Source organism: Heptranchias perlo, chromosome 24 (assembly GCF_035084215.1).
Source record: "Heptranchias perlo isolate sHepPer1 chromosome 24, sHepPer1.hap1, whole genome shotgun sequence".
In the NCBI taxonomy this organism is placed as follows: domain Eukaryota; kingdom Metazoa; phylum Chordata; class Chondrichthyes; order Hexanchiformes; family Hexanchidae; genus Heptranchias; species Heptranchias perlo.
The window spans coordinates 3,763,470-3,780,753 of NC_090348.1; the positions used below are offsets into that span (position 1 = coordinate 3,763,470).

The following is a 17,284-nucleotide window of genomic DNA, read 5'->3' on the forward strand; positions in this document are numbered from 1 at the left end:
CTCAGTGGGCGAACCCTCGGATATATCCCCTCTCACTACTGCCGTGATGTTCTCCCTAATCAAGAACGCAACTCCCCCTCCTCTCTTACCTCCTGCTCTATCTTTCCTATAGCATCTGTACCCTGGAACATTGAGCTGCCAGTCCTGCCCCTCCCTTAGCCATGTTTCAGTAATAGCTATAACATCCCAGTCCCATGTACCCATCCATGCCCTGAGTTCATCTGCCTTGCCCATCAGACTTCTTGCATTGAAATAAATGCAGTTTAATCTAGACTTCCCTTGGTCCTTGCCCTGCTTTCTCAGACCATCTGTCCGGTCATGTTCTGTACACTCTCCCTTACTGCCTTTTGTTTCTGTCACCATTTTATTTCCCACTGACTTCCTGCATCGGTTCCCATCCCCCTGCCACATTAGTTTAAACCCTCCCCAACAGCACTGGCAAACACTCCCCCTAGGACATTGGTTCCAGTCCTGCCCAGATGCAGACCGTCCAATTTGTACTGGTCCCACCTCCCCCAGAACCGGTTCCAATGGCCCAGGAATTTGAATCCCTCCCTCTTGCACCATCTCTCAAGCCACGTATTCATCTTAGCTATCCTGTCATTCCTACTCTGACTAGCCCGTGGCACTGGTAGCAATCCTGAGATTACTACCTTTGAGGTCCTACTCTTTAGTTTAACTCCTAACTCCCTAAATTCAGCTTGTAGGACCTCATCCTGTTTTTTACCTATATCGTTGGTGCCTATATGCACCACGACAACTGGCTGTTCACCCTCCCCCTCCAGAATGTCCTGCAGCCGCTCCGAGACATCCTTGACCCTTGCACCAGGGAGGCAACATACCATCCTGGAGTCTCGGTTGCGTCCGCAGAAACGCCTGTCTATTCCCCTTACAATCGAGTCCCCTATCACTATAGCTCTGCCACTCTTTTTCCTGCCCTCCTGTGCAGCAGAGCCAGCCACGGTGCCATGAACCTGGCCACTGCCACCTTCCCCTGGTGAGCCATCTCCCCCAACAGTATCCAAAACGGTATACCTGTTTTGGAGGGAGATGACCGCAGGGGACCCCTGCACTGCCTTCCTACTCTTCCTCTGTCTGTTGGTCACCCATTCACTATCTCCCTCAGTAATTTTTATCTGCGGTGTGACCAACTCACTGAACGTGCTATGCACGACTTTCTCAGCATCGCGGATGCTCCAAAGTGAGTCCATCCGCAGCTCCAGAGCCGTCAAGCGGTCAAACAATAGCTGCAGCTGGACACACTTCCCGCAGGTGAAGGAATCAGGGATACAGGAAGGAGCCCTGAATTCCCACATCTCACAAGAGGAACATGACACGGCTCTGGGATCTCCTGCCATGACTTAACCCTTAAATTAGCTTAACAACAACTGCAATGTCAAGAGAAAAAAAAGGAAAGAAAAACTACTTACCACTCCCTTTAAGGAGTTTACTCCTTTAAATTGTTCTCAATTTAGAGAATGTTAACTACACTAGGGACCTTGATTCACTAAAAAATAAACGCTACTTCCTATAAGACCTGCAGACCTTCCCTTTCCTTTTACTTTAGTTACTGTCGATAAGTAGAAATACTCACCTGAACCTACTCACCAATCAGGTGCCTCCCCTGTGTCGCGTCCCGATCTGATTCCTGACGTCACTTCGAACTCGGTCGCAGCTCCGCTCGGCTCGGCTCCTCTCAGCTGTTCTCAGCGCTCTGAAATCCCGCCTTTTATCGGACGCTCCCTCAAATTAAATGAATCCCACCAATTTCACTTCAATTAAAAAGGTATACTCAAGGGCCCTTGCTGAACAGCAGTCCCCCACTACACAACAGAGACCAGAGAATCCACAAACTCTAACCTTAGACAAATTCAGCAGGAAAATACTCACCAGCCAATCACTTACCTCTTCCTTGGTGACGTCCCACTTGGATTACTTTTTGCTTCTTATTTATCTTAGGTCCAGGAGTTGAGTCCCTGTGATGTCGCACAGTAGTTGTCTCTTGTTGCAGGTCTGCTGCTGCTTTTATTCCACAATCTCAGTCTTCTACTCTCAGGTCCACTACCGCTCTGCAGGAAAAGCAAGGCAAAGCAGCACCTCCTTCCCCCACTTCACCAAACTCCCACACTTACCGAACTCTCAGCACACTGTGTTGTCCTCACAGAAGTCGATGTTCTGCTATCAGTCACCACCTCAGAATAATGATTAGTTTTGATATTTGCAAATTATGTTTACTTTCTCAGAGAAAAATCAGCATTAAAAACAACTGCAGCTTATCGCATAATCAAACGAGTTTAACATAATTAATTGCGGTATTCTGAACTTCTAAAGCCTTTTGGTTTCTCCATCACAGTTATCCAAGAGCAAGAAACCGAACTCGAGCCACTGAACCCAGACATGGACTCTCTGTATCCTTTCTATTGGGCTTATCTTGAACAGTCAGGGAACTCCTCCAGATGTTTAACAGTTGTCTCCGTATTGCTTTTCTTCTCTCTTGTTTTTCAAAAGTTGGATTTCATATTCATTGATTCTGCTTTGCTAAGTGTGTTTATTTTAAGGAGGTTGTTTTTCTGATAATGCAATTCTCACCATCGTATAAATCACAAGATCACAAGATAATTACAATGAGAAAGGCCATTCGGCTAATCTTAATTCGCCTGTCTATAAAAACTCGACAGTCTACCCATTTTAAGATCTAATTGTTTCTTAAAATATTTCAGGATTTTGTCTCCACTACTTTACCTGGGAATCAATTCCATACGTTGATCGCACTTTGTGTATCACAGAATCATAGAAATCATAGAATCATAGAAATCATAGAATGGTCACAGTAGAGAAGGAGGCAATTCGGCCCATCAAGCCTGTGCCGGCTAAATTTGTAGGGGTAATCCAGTTAGTCCCATTCCCCCGCTTATTCCCCATAGCCAGCAAATTCTTTCCCTTCAAGTATTTATCCAATTCCTTTTTGAAAGCCATGATTTAATCTGCTTCCAACACCCTTTCAGGCAGTGCATTCCAGATCATAATTACTCGCTGCACAAAAAAGTTTTTCCTCATGTCACCTTTTCGTTCCTTTGCCAATCACCTTAAATCTGTGTCCTCTGGTTCTCAACCCTTCCGCCAATGGGAACAGTTTCTCTTTATTTACTTTAAACTCCTCATAATTTTGAACACTTCTTTAAATCTCCTCTTAACCTTCTCTGCTCTAAGGAGAACAACCCCAGCTTCTCCAGTCTATCCACGTAACTGAAGTCCCTTATCCCTGGAACCATTTTACTAAATCTTTTCTGTACCCTCTCCAAGGCCTTCACATCCTTCCTAAAGAGTGGTGCCCAGAATTGGACACAATATTCCAGCTGTGGCCAAACCAGTGTTTTATAAAACTTCAACGTAACTTCCTTGCTTTTGTACTCTATGCCTCTATTTATAAAGCTCAGGATCCCGTATGTTTTTTTAACCGCTTTCTTAAATTGTCCTGCCACCTTCAAAGATTTGTGCACATATACCCCCAGATCTCTCTGTTCCTGCACCCCCTTTAGAATTTTACCATTTAGTTTTTTTTTATTCGTTCATGGGATGTGGGCATCGCTGGCGAGGCCGGCATTTATTGCCCATCCCTAATTGCCCTTGAGAAGGTGGTGGTGAGCCGCCTTCTTGAACCACTGCAGTCCGTGTGGTGAAGGTTCTCCCACAATGCTGTTAGGAAGGGAGTTCCAGGATTTTGACCCAGCGACGATGATGGTATTATTGTATGGTGTGTGACTTGGAGGGGAACGTGCAGGTGGTGCTGTTCCCATGTACCTGCTGCTCTTGTCCTTCTAGGTGGTAGAGGTTGCGGGTTTGGGAGGCGCTTAAGAAGAAGCCTTGGCGAGTTGCTGCAGTGTATCCTGTGGATGGTGCACACTGCAGCCACAGTGTACCGGTGGTGAAGGGAGTGAATGTTTAGGGTGGTGGATGGTGAGCGGGCTGTTTTGTCCTGGATGGTGTCGAGCTTCTTGAATGTTGTTGGTGCTGCACTCATCCAGGCAAGTGGAGAGTATTCCATCACACTCCTGACTTGTGCCTTGTAGATGGTGGAAAGGCTTTGGGGAGTCAGGAGGTGAGTCACTCGCCGCAGAATACCCAGCCTCTGACCTGCTCTTGTAGCCACAGTATTTATATGGCTGGTCCAGTTAAGTTTCTGGTCAATGGTGACCCCCAGAATGTTGATGGTACAGGAAGAGAAGCCATTTCAGGAGATTCTCTGGCTACGATCAGATAGGTAAGAGTGGAACTGAGCAAGGAGAGTCCCACTGAGCTGGACGATGGAGGAGAGGCGTTGGAGGAGGATGGTGTGGTCAACCGTGTCAAAGGCCGCAGAAGGTGGAGAAGAATGAGGAGGGATCATTTACCACGGTCACAATCACGGGGGATGTCATTTGTGACTTTGATAAGAGCCGTTTCAGTGCTGTGGCAGGGGCAGAAACCTGATTGGAGATTCAAATATGGAGTTGCAGGAAAGATAAGCACCTGTTTAAGGACTTTGGAGAGGAAAGGGAGATTAGAAATGAGGCGGTAGTTTGTGAGGGCAGTGGAGTCAAGGTTGGGTTTTTTGAGCAGGGAGTGATGATGGCAGGTTTGAAAGGGAGGGGGACAGTACCCTTCGATGTGTCTCATCTGGGATTGAGTTCCCTTCCTGCTCCCCACCCTCCCACCTGTCTAGTTTAAATGATTCATGATTACTCTCCCAATGCTCTTCACAAGTTATGTTTTAGATGCAGCCCTCCCTCCTGCTCCAGTCCTTTTTATTCTGAAAGTGTTCCTAGTTATTTATGAAAATAGCATTGTTGTTTATGCAGCATGTTGCCGGCCACTCATTTACCTCCTCACTTTTCTTGGTGAACTCCCTTCCTCTCTCTAATACCGAGAGTATACCAGAGGACATTACTTTCCATCCCCTATCTTTGAGTTTGGAGGCAAATGAATGAATATTGCAGTAATTTCCATCCACATTTCAGATATTTCTGTAACTAGGTAGCATCGGTTATATTGTGATCGTTGAGGTGAAAGGTCACCCTCGATCCCCTAGATCAGGCAGAGCACAGTCTTCAGTGTAGCAATGTGCCTCACACCAACCTCAGAAGATTAACCCCTACCTCCACCAACCTGACTCTTGATCCTATCCCATACCAGCTATTTTGTGACCATGAATGAGAGTCCAAATGATACACGATATTGATTTCTGAACTGTTTTATGCATTGATCTATTCTGATCAATCTCACAATTGACGAACTGTGCTGTAAAACTGTTGATTCAATCTTACAAGTTCTTAATGACTAAACACAGAAAACACCAGGAGGCTCAGCAGGTGAGTGAGGGCAGCTTTGAATATGAATTCCCCTTTTAGATATGTGCTTGTATGAGATTGTGCACTGATTTCTCTAAATAGTTATATAATAAATTACTCTGCTAATTTAGATTAGGTAGTTCTGAATGGATAATTCTGATGAAGATACATCTGGGAAGATAATAATTTGTCTACAACAATAGACTGTAGTTCATCTTTTGAGTGATTTTTTCCCCCTATTTAGTATATTTATTTGGATGGAAATAGCTTAACAACAGAACAACTAGTCCAGATCGGTGAAGGGACCTACAAAATCAAGGTGAGATGTTCTCTCCCAATTCAAGTGATGTTTAAATGTGCAGAAACATACGGCCGAGTGTGATTACAGAAGTGACTATTTTCTTTTAGCTCACCCCAGATGTTGAAAGGAGGGTCAACAAATCAAGAGACCTGGTGGAAAAAATCATCAATGAAGATCAAGGTCGCATATTATTTCATCCAAAAATCTGTGTGAAATAAATGCAGTTACTTTAGGGGTAATTTTAACCTAACCTGCCCGTTGGGAAACTGACGGGATTGGGTGGAACGCTGGTTTTACACTCCGTCTGATTAAACTTTCTGTTGAAGTCAGTGGACAGTAATGTTGGGCGGGATGTAAAACCCCTGGGTTTCCCGACAGGTTAAAATTACCCCCTTTATTTTTTATTCATATTTAGCAATCCAGTGTGTAAAATTGTCGTGTAATTAACAGAAACTTTGCGAACGAACATTAAAACCTAAAGTGTCTGTCTCACAGATGACATCCCTGTGGTGTAAATGTTTTGTTTTACAGTTAGGTATGGAATAAACACAGGATTCGGGAAATTTGCCAGGACCATTATCCCCCGTGATAAGCTTGAGTGAGTATATTCTAATACAATACTGCATCACGTTACTTTCCATTGCACTCTTCATTATTAAGCCCTCTGTTTTCACAGGGAGCTCCAGAAGAACGTTATCCACTCCACCGCAGTAGGTAGGTGAAGGAATCCCTTTTTGCTATTTTAATTGTTGAGCACTTTGCTAAGACACTACACTTGAGAACGGCCCTTTCTGTGAGTACTGTCATAGAGTCATAGAGTTATACAGCACGGATAGAGGCCCTTCGGCCCATCGTGTCCGCGCCGGCCATCAAGCCCAGTCTAATCTAATCCCATATTCCAGCATTTGGTCCGTAGCCTTGTATGCTATGGCATTTCAAGTGCTCATCCAAATGCTTCTTGAATGTTGTGAGGGTTCCTGCCTCCACAACCCTTTCAGGCAGTGAGTTCCAGACTCCAACCACCCTCTGGGTGAAAAAGTTCTTTCTCAAATCCCCTCTAAACCTCCTGCCTTTTACCTTGAATCTATGCCCCCTTGTTACAGAACCCTCAACGAAGGGAAAAAGCTCCTTAGTATCCATCCTATCTATGCCCCTCATAATTTTGTACACCTCAATCATGTCCCCCCTCAGCCTCCTCTGCTCCAAGGAAAACAAACCCAATCTTCCCAGTCTCTCTTCATAGCTGAAGCGCTCCAGCCCTGGTAACATCCTGGTGAATCTCCTCTGCACCCTCTCCAAAGCGATCACATCCTTCCTGTAGAGTGGCGACCAGAACTGCACACAGTACTCCAGCTGTGGCCTAACCAGTGTTTTATACAGCTCCATCATAACCTCCTTGCTCTTATATTCTATGCCTCGGCTAATAAAGGCAAGTATCCCATATGCCTTCTTTACCACCTTATCTACCTGTTCCGCCGCCTTCAGGGATCTGTGAACTTGCACACCAAGATCCCTCTGACCCTCTGTCTTGCCTAGGGTCTTCCCATTCATTGTGTATTCCCTTGCCTTGTTAGTCCCTCCAAAGTGCATCACCTCGCACTTTTCCGGGTTAAATTCCATTTGCCACTGTTCCGCCCATCTGACCAACCCATCTATATCGTCCTGCAGACTGAGGCTATCCTCCTCGCTATTTACCACCCTACCAATTTTTGTATCATCAGCGAACTTACTGATCATACCTTTTACATTCATATCCAAATCGTTAACGTAGACCACAAACAGCAAGGGACCCAGCACAGATCACTGTGGTACCCCACTGGCCACAGGCTTTCAGTCACAAAAACAACCTTCGACCATCACCCTCTGCCTTCTGCCACTAAGCCAGTTTTGTATCCAAAGTGCCAAGGCACCCTGGACTCCATGGGCTCGTACCTTCTTGACCAGTCTCCTGTGCGGGACTTTATCGAAGGCCTTACTGAAATCCATGTATACCACATCCACTGCGTTACCCTCATCCACACGCCTAGTCACCCCCTCAAAAAATTCAATCAAATTAGTCAGACATGATCTTCCCTTGACAAAGCCATGTTGACTATCCCTGATTAATCCTTGCTTCTCCAAGTGGAGACTAATTTTGTCCTTCAGAATTTTTTCCAATAATTTTCCTACCACTGATGTTAGGCTCACTGGCCTGTAGTTCCCCGGTTTTTCCCTACTCCCCTTCTTGAATAATGGTACTACATTAGCGGTTCTCCAGTCCTCTGGCACATCCCCTGTGGCCAGAGAGGTTCTGAATATATGTGTTAGAGCCCCTGCAATCTCCTCCTTTGCCTCACACAGTAGCCTGGGATACATTTCGTCCGGGCCTGGGGATTTATCCATTTTTAGGCCTGCTAAAACCGCCAATACCTCCTCCCGCTCGATGTTAATATGTTCGAGTATATCACAGTCCCCCTGTCGTATTTCTCTGTCTACGTCGTCCTTCTCCATAGTGAAAACAGGTGCAAAAAATTCATTTAGAACCCCTCCTACATCTTCCGGCTCCACACACACATTGCCATTTTTGTCCCTAATGGGCCCTATTTTTTTCCTAGTTATCCTCTTACCCTTAATATACTTATAAAACATCTTAGGATTTTCCTTTATTTTGCTCGCCAGTGTTTTTTCATGGCCCCTCCTTGATCTCCTAATTTCCTTTTTAAGTATCCCCCTGCACTTTTTGTACTCCTCTAGGGCTTCCTCCGTCCTTAGCCTTTTGTATCTGCCAAAAGCCCTCCTTTTTTTCCTAATCCATTCTCGTATATCCCCTGACATCCAAGGTTCCCTGGAGTTCTTGGAACCACCCTTGACCTTTACGGGAACATGTTGCCATTGTATGGTCTCAATCTCCCTTCTGAAAGACTCCCATTGCTCCGATGCGGATTTTCCTACAAGCAGCTGATTCCAGTCCATTTTGGCCAGATCCTGCCTTATCCTATTAAAATCGGCCTTCCCCCAATTTAGAACCTTTATTTCCGGCCCCTCCCTGTCCTTTTCCATGACCACCTTAAATCTCACCGAATTATGGTCACTGTCACCAAAGTGCTCACCTACTAGCACTTCTTCCACTTGGCCGGCCACATTCCCTAGAATTAGGTCCAGTACCGCCCCCTCTCTTGTAGGACTTTCTACATGCTGGCTCAAAAAGCTCTCCTGGATGCACGTTAAGAATTTTGTACCCTCTAAGCCTTTTACACTCTGAGTATCCCAGTTAATATTGGGGAAGTTGAAATCCCCCACTATTATTACCCTATTATTTGCACAATTTTCTGAGATTTGCCTACATATCTGTTCCTCTATCTCCCCCTGACTGTTTGGGGGCCTAGAGTACACTCCCATCAAAGTGCTTGCCCCCTTTTTGTTTTTAAGCTCCACCCATATGGCCTCATTAGAGGAACCTGCTAATATATCATCCCTCCTTATGGCAGTAATTGATTCTTTAATTAATATTGCGACCCCCCCTCCTCTTATACCTCCCCCTCTGTCTCGCCTGAAGATTCTGTACCCTGGAATATTGAGCTGCCAGTCTTGCCCCTCCCTCAGCCATGTCTCTGTGACAGCAACAATATCATACTCCCATGTGTTTATCAACACCTTCAGTTCATCCACCTTATTTGCAAGACTCCTTGCATTAAAATAGATGCCATCCAGCCTTGCTCTTACATATTTGCCCTGTCTTCCAAGCTGACTTGTTTTTTTCTCTATATTTGGCTGCACATCACCCCCTATTGTCGCTCCACTCTGTATCCCATCCCCCTGCCAAGTTAGTTTAAACCCCCCCCAACAGTGCTAGCAAACCTCCCCGCAAGGATATTTGTCCCGCTCTGGTTCAGATGCAACCCGTCCGACTTGTACAAGTCCCACCTTCCCCAGAAGCAGGCCCAGTGATCCAGGAAACTGAAACCCTCCCTCCTGCACCAACTCTTTAGCCACGCATTCATCTGTTCTATCCTCCTATTTCTATACTCACTAGCCCGTGGCACTGGGAGTAATCCAGAGATTACAACCTTTGAGGTCCTGCTCTTTAATCTGCTACCTAGCTCCCTAAATTCTTGATGCAGGACCTCATCTCCCTTCCTACCTATGTCGTTGGTCCCAATGTGGACCACGACCTCTGCCTGCTCACCCTCCCCCTTGAGAATGCCCTGAAGCCGCTCAGTGACATCCATGACCCTGGCACCAGGGAGGCAACAAACCATCCTGATTTGCTTTCCCCTCACAGCTTGCACACATGAGCTGATTATTAACAAAACACAAATGGAAGTTATCAGGTGATATGGTGAATGTTTGGTTAAAATGGTATTGTTAAAACAAAATCTGTCCACATTGTTCAATTGGAGGAAAACAAAGCGCCAAAGGCAAAGAATGACCACGAAATTCATACATAGGAAACATAGGAACTGCTGGACAATAAAAGACCAAGGTCCATCTAGATTGCCATCTACCACCCTGGTCGTCGCATGATACGACGATAATGGAGTTGTTGACTAATCATAGCAATCAATCTCTATCAATGAGTCTACAGCAGACATGAGGTGGAGAGCTTTGGGAACCAGAGGTCCAAAGTCACCTGTTCCTCCCGAGCCTGTTACACTCACCACATGTCATGGCCAAATTACTCATATACTGTATCCCAAAATATTATTTTCTGAAATAAATCGATCTAATTTGCAAAGTGATGGAAGGTGTTGTCGACAGTGCTATCAAGCGGCACTTACTCACCAATAACCTACTCACCGATGCTCAGTTTGGGTTCCGCCAGGACCACTCGGCTCCAGACCTCATTACAGCCTTGGTCCAAAAATGGACAAAAGAGCTGAATTCCAGAGGTGAGGTGAGAGTGACTGCCCTTGACATCAAGGCAGCATTTGACCGAGTGTGGCACCAAGGAGCCCTAGTAAAATTGAAGTCAATGGGAATCAGGGGGAAAACTCTCCAGTGGCTGGAGTCATGCCTAGCACAAAGGAAGATAGTAGTGGTTGTTGGAGGCCAATCATCTCAGCCCCAGGACATTGCTGCAGGAGTTCCTCAGGGCAGTGTCCTAGGCCCAACCATCTTCAGCTGCTTCATCAATGACCTTCCCTCCATCATAAGGTCAGGAATGGGGATGTTCACTAATGATTGCACAGTGTTCAGTTCCATTCGCAACCCCTCAGATAATGAAGCAGTCCGAGCCCGCATGCAGCAAGACCTGGACAACATCCAGGCTTGGGCTCATAAGTGGCAAGTAACATTCACACCAGTCAAGTGCCAGGCAGTGACCATCTCCAACAAGAGAGAGTCTAACCACCTCCCCTTGACATTCAACAGCATTACCATCGCCAAATCCCCCACCATCAACATCCTGGGGGGTCACCATTGACCAGAAACTTAACTGGACCAGCCATATAAATACTGTGGCTACAAGAGCAGGTCAGAGGCTGGGTATTCTGCGGCGAGTGACTCACCACCTGACTCCCCAAAGCCTTTCCACCATCTACAAGGCACAAGTCAGGAGTGTGATGGAATACTCTCCACTTGCTTTGATAAGTGCAGCTCCAGCAACACTCAAGAAGCTCGACACCATCCAGCACAAAGCAGCCTGCTTGATTGGCACCCTAAACATTCACTCCCTTCACCACCGGCACACAGTGGCTGCAGTGTGTATCATCCACAGGATGCACTGCAGCAACTCGCCAAGGCTTCTTCGACAGCACTTTCCAAACCTGCGATCTCTTCCTACATAGAAGGACAAGGGCAGCAGGCACATGGGAACAACACCACCTGCACGTTCCCCTCCAAGTCACACACCATCCTGACTTGGAAATATATCACCGTTCCTTCATTGTCGCTGGGTCAAAATCCTGGAACTCCCTACCTAACAGCACTGTGGGAGAACCTTCACCACACGGACTGCAGCGGTTCAAGAAGGCGGCTCACCACCACCTTCTCAAGGGCAATTAGGGATGGGCAATAAATGCTGGCCTCGCCAGCGACGCCCACATCCCATGAACGAATAATAAAAAAAAAAATTTGAATGAATCAACACTGTCTGTTTCACCGTCTCCCCAGGGAGCCTGTTCCATAGATTGACCACTCACTCATTGAAATAATGTTTCACAGATTCAGTTTTGAATTTACCCCCACCCTTCGAGCGCAGGCCATGTCCTCTGGTTCTACTGTTCTGGATAAGTTGAAACAGTTTGTCATGATCTACATTATCCAGTCCCTTTGGAATCCTAAAAACAGTAATCAGATCATCTCTCAACCTTCTCTTTCCCAGTGAGAACATGCCTAATTTACATAATCGCTCCTCATAATCCAATCCCTCCGGGCCCTCAATCATTCTGGTTGCCCTCTTCTGTATCCTCTCAATAACCACAATATCCTTTTTGTATTGTGGTGACCAGTATTGTACACAGTATTCGAAGTGCAGCCACACCAGTGATTTATAAATTGGCGGGATCACCTCAATATTTCAGCTCAATATTGACCTTTAAAACATCCCAACGTCTGATTTGCTTTACTCACTGTCACTGAGCATTGTTATGATAGCTTCAATTTAATATCAGTCAGGACCCCCAGATCCCTTTCATTGACCATACACATTACAAGGAGCCTGCACTGCTTCAGCTGTTGGGAATCTGCTGACGAATCTGTGCTTCTCCTCCAGGTGTTGGTGAACCCTTGTCACCAGTGAGGTCCCGTATGCTGCTGGCCCTCAGGATCAATGTTCTTGCCAAGGGTTATAGTGGAATCTCCTTAGAGACCCTCGATCAAATGGTCCAGGCATTTAATGGTAATGTTTTATTTTGTACCTCACTGTCTTCTATACGAATGATATATTTCATATAATATTGATTTAGTAAGAGGTTATGTTTTGTCAAGCTGTGTTCCTGCTACGTTTTGTCTCTCTCTGTGTCTCCTGTAGCTTCCTGTCTCTCCTACGTCCCAGAGAAGGGAACTGTCGGGGCCAGTGGGGATCTTGCTCCTCTTGCTCACCTTGCCCTGGGACTGATGGGTGAAGGCAAAATGTGGTCGCCAAAAAGTGGCTGGGCTGATGCTAACTACGTGAGTTCTCCATTCCTGCAATTCCTGTTTATTGTTTCTTATATGGATTTCATCCGATTAAAACAGACGTTCTGAAATGTGACTCTATCTCACTCCTTTAGGTTTTGCAAGCTCATGGCCTCCAGCCGATTTCTCCCAAAGCTAAAGAGGTAATAAACCAGCACAATGCTTTTATCAGTAAACCGTGTGATTAAACAAGATTTGACCAAAGTTATAGACGTTACTAACTCATATCTCATCAAGCAACAACATAACTAATTGCCATATCTGTAAGAGTTTTTAATATTCAATTATTGTTTTTTGGAATGCTTGTTATTCACTGACATATAGGGCTCGATTTTAAAAGGGCGGCAGGGGATCAAACCCGGTTAATAAAAACTAACCGTTCTCCACACGATCGCGATTTAATTGGTGCCCCTTAACCTTGTTTCCGGGTTTTCCGTCTGAAAGCTGCAAACTGCGCACCCGCATGCCCTGCTGTCAGCTGGAGCATCTGTATTTAAAGGGCCATTGCTCCAGTGGATTTTGCTGAAACGAAGAGCAAGAAGACCCAATGGAGAAGCACAGGGACAAGGCTGCTCCAAGATTCAGAGATGCCTCACTTCAGCTGCTACTGGCCGGGGTGAGGAGGTGAGGAGGAGGAGGGATGTGTTTTACCCGGCCGAAAGGAGGAAGTGGCCTGCCTCTGCCACCAAGAAGGCCTGGCTCGAGGTGGCAGAGGAGGTCACCAGCAGGAGCAACATCTGCCGCACCTGGATCCAGTGCAGGAAGTGTTTCAATGACCTAACTAGGTCAGCTAAAGTGAGTACACTTACTGATTCTCCTGCATTCCGTGTTCCACATCACCACCCCCCAACCAACTCATTCTGTACTGCCAACACTACTCCATCACATCACTGCTCACACCCACTTAAGGCTCATCCTCAACTTACCATCTCTTCCTCAGTACTTCCTCACCTCCCCATCTGTGACTCCACCACTACCACTCACCCCAATCCTGATCCAATGCGATGTCTCTGTCTCATACTCACCCTCTGATGCACCTCTTTCACGGTCAGCCTCACCCAAAGCAATGCATTCATCGGCTGACCACTTCACCATCACTCACTCACACGTCTGCACTTTCTCCCCTTCTGGGAGAAGAGATCTCAGAATGCACAGGAGAGGGCGAGGACTGGAGGGAGGTCACAACAAGCAGTGGTCCTCACAGAGGCGGAGGAGGAGGCCCTGGAGATCAGCCGCACCCTCGAGTGTCTGTCCGTCGGGGACGTCGAGACTGGCACCCCACAAACGTCTGGTGACACAACTTTAACATTCATCACACACAACATGAATTGATGTTAACAATGTTTGGCATGTTGAACACCTCAGTATGCTCATCACAACATGACACATCTGTGATGATGCTTAATATTGCCTTCTGTTCTCTTACAGGCCCTTCAGTGACTGCAGTGACGGCAGAGGACGATTCCTCAGAGGAGCTCCTGGCCTCTGAGGGCGCACTGTCACATCTTAGCGAGCCATCCACCAGTGCAGATACTCACACCTCGGTGGGCCCTCGTAGTCAGTTAGTTGGGTTGGCACCTGGTGAGTCACCACACACAAGTGAGCATGAGCAGGCACTGGTGGCAGGGGCAGCTGTGGAGAGTCTGCGTTAGTGGGAGCACTCCTCTCCAGGCTCTGCTCAGCTGGACGCAGATGCTGAACCCCGGGGGCCATCCTTCAAAAGGAGAATGATCGAGGGACAGCAGCACGTTTGCGTGGTACTGGAACAGTGCAGAGGATGGAGGAGTCCAACTCCTGCATGAGTGGAATGGTGGCACAGGTACGTGAGCAAATCTCTGAGACAGTGTCGAAGGTAAGTGCAGGAATGCCTGAGATGAAGAGAAGGCTAGCCTCCATTGAGTTTCAAGCACGGCTCACAAATGAGTCTATTCAGGCCCTGACAACAGCCGTTCGGACTCACGATGAATAACATTCTGCCGCCTTAAATAGACAGACAGAAACTTTACAACTGGGCTTCCAAGGCATCATACATGACCTCCAAACTGTTCTCCAGTAGGGTGGTTGGAGTGATGTGGGCCCGGCCCAGGACAGGGATGATGGCGAAAGGGGACATGGAAGTGGGGACGCCACTCAAAGCGCTCCCACGTCTCACCCGTTGCCCCCTTCTCAACCAGTACCCACAATGCTGCCTCCTCTCCAGGAGGCCGAGTCAGCCTCTGCACAGGTGCAGGTGGAGCAGTCTTTGGGGGGGCCCTCACGAGCTCCAAAACCCAGAGGGCGCGCTAAGCATCTAAGCAGTTTGGCATGGACATGAGCAACCTGCCACTACCTCTGCTGCAGCCACAGGGGATGCACCACGTAGAAGTAGTCGGAAGCGAAAGGCTAAGGTTTTGTGATCACGAAGGGGATGCACAAGGGTGTCTGACAGACTGTCATATTTTTCATTTATATTTGTTTTTTGTTAAAGTCACATTAAATGTGATCATTCTCACCACTACTGCCACGTCTTGCCCATTCTTGACTGGATTTTGTGATAGTGCCCTTTCATGTGCTTCACTGTGAATGGGGACACTTGATGCCACCCAGTGGGTCATTTTACAGTGGGTGTATGTGTAGTTGCAGGACTGTTTTGTACAGTGAGTGGGGGGGACTGATGTTGGTGCTGCTCTTTCCAGGTGGTGTGAGGACTGGACCCTTCTCACTTTATGATCTTACGAGATCCATTCACATGTGAGTGACTCCCTGGCCTCACGAGCAGCCAGGTGAGCCGCTGCTCTGTCCATGGGTTCGTCCTCCTCCTCCTCTTCCTTCTCCTCCTGCTCCTCCTGCTGCTGCTGCTCCTCTTGCTCCTCCTCAATGCTCATTGCAGATGTGGATGGTGGATGAGGGCATGGGGCGTCATCAACCGGTATCCCTCCCTGTTGCACCATGTTGTGCAGGACACAACACACTACTGTAATGCGACCCACTCTGTCTGGTGCGTATTGAAACGCTCCCCCAGAACAATCAAGGCACCGAAATCGCATCTTTAGCAGTCCTATCGCATGTTCAATTACAGACCTGGTGGTGATGTGACTGTCGTTGTATCGATGCTGTTGCTTGCTGATTGCGTGCCTCAGAGGTGTCATAAGCCACGTGTGCAGGGGGTATCCCCTGTCCCCGAGGAGCCAGCCCTTAAGGGAGTTTGGTGCGTGAGAGAGGCCCAGGATGTTGGATTCCCTCAGAATGAACGAGTCATGGCAGCTGCCAGGGAAGAATTTTTTTGCGGTGGTCACAAACGAGCTGAGCATTAATGGAGTGATAATCCTTTCTGTTAATGAACAGTCCTGGCTCGTGTGGAGGTGCTCGGATTGCTATATGCATGCAATCGATTGCACCCTGTACACGTGGGAAGCCAGCCACAGAGTGGAATCCCACTGCCCTCTCCGTCTGGCTGAGGTCGTCCATGGGGAAGTTGATGTATTGCGAGGCTCTGCAAAACAAACCGTTGGTGACCTGCCTTATGCACTTGTGGGCAGACGACAGAGACCCCGGCGATGTCCCCGGTGGCATCCTGGAATGATCTGGAAGCGAAGAAGTTGAGGGCAGTGGTCACTTTAACTGCAATGGGTAATGAGATGCTGCCAGGCCCAGCCGGGAACAGCTTGGCATGAAGGAGGCTGCAGATGTCTGTGACCACCTGGCAACTCACTCTCAGCCTCTGTATGCACTGCTCCTCAGAGAGGTCCAAGAAGCTGAGCCTCAGTCTATAGACCCTCTGGCGAGGGTAGTGCCTCCTGCGACGTCGCTCCCTCTGTTGTTCCCCTCTCTGCTCCTGTGCAGGTGCCTGTGGGGCAGCACTATGTTGTGGAGCCTCCACGTGGCGGAGGTGCACGCCGTGCCCGGTGAGGATGGTGATATTCCTCGTCCTCTGATGTACTGGTGAATGCAGCCATCTCGCCGCCCCCCCCACCCCCCATCCTGATGGTGTCAGTTTAAATATGTGTAATCAGATCAATTATGAGTGGAAACCAAGAATTTTCAGTCTAAACACAAAGATCTCGCAGCCAGAAGTTTGTCTGAGAGAACTAAGCGCCCTGCTGCAATAATTGGCCTTTTATCCCCATCTGTCAAACAGGGATTTAAATGTCCAAATGGCTACCGGCTGAAACACGACTCGTTTCCCACAGCGTGTTTTACACAGCACGGGAAACACGTTGAGGCAGTGTTGGAATTGCTTGCCTTCACTCTTAATTAGATTTATGTACATTTCAAGTACTTTAACTACTTGAATTCCTTGTTTAAATATCGTCCCGCCAGCTTTAATTGCCGGCGGGACTTCCGGGTTCGGGAATGGTGCGCACCCAGATGGCTCTGGGTTATCCGTGTTCTTAGGCGTGTTGGAGCCGGGATTTCTGCCCGCTCCTGGAAATCCCGATTTTCTTCGTCCCCCCACCCCCAACGCACCTGCAGTTCCGTTTTAAAATCGAGCCCATGATCTGGGAAAGAGGTGTATAAGGGACAATATAAACTATAGATCTGTAAGAATTCTCTTCGTTTAAAGTAACACCTATTCTTGCCT

At 47.4% G+C, this 17,284-nt stretch overlaps 1 protein-coding gene across 6 annotated transcripts in view; it reads left to right on the plus strand.

The window, feature by feature from the left end:
• The window catches only part of LOC137341501 (histidine ammonia-lyase-like), a 98,558-nt gene that overhangs the window by 19,544 nt on the left and 61,730 nt on the right, over positions 1 to 17,284 (plus strand). For 4 of the 6 annotated variants that reach the window (XM_068004618.1, XM_068004620.1, XM_068004617.1 and 1 more), the window contains exons 2-10: positions 2,354 to 2,408; positions 5,327 to 5,348; positions 5,572 to 5,646; positions 5,736 to 5,808; positions 6,160 to 6,226; positions 6,305 to 6,342; positions 12,320 to 12,445; positions 12,578 to 12,717; positions 12,819 to 12,866. In XM_068004618.1, coding sequence (XP_067860719.1) covers positions 2,398 to 2,408; positions 5,327 to 5,348; positions 5,572 to 5,646; positions 5,736 to 5,808; positions 6,160 to 6,226; positions 6,305 to 6,342; positions 12,320 to 12,445; positions 12,578 to 12,717; positions 12,819 to 12,866 — 600 coding nt within the window. In that variant the 5' untranslated portion in view covers positions 2,354 to 2,397. The remainder of the gene's footprint in view (positions 1 to 2,353; positions 2,409 to 5,326; positions 5,349 to 5,571; positions 5,647 to 5,735; positions 5,809 to 6,159; positions 6,227 to 6,304; positions 6,343 to 12,319; positions 12,446 to 12,577; positions 12,718 to 12,818; positions 12,867 to 17,284) is intronic. The other 2 variants (XM_068004621.1, XM_068004622.1) reach the window with 1 other exon arrangement.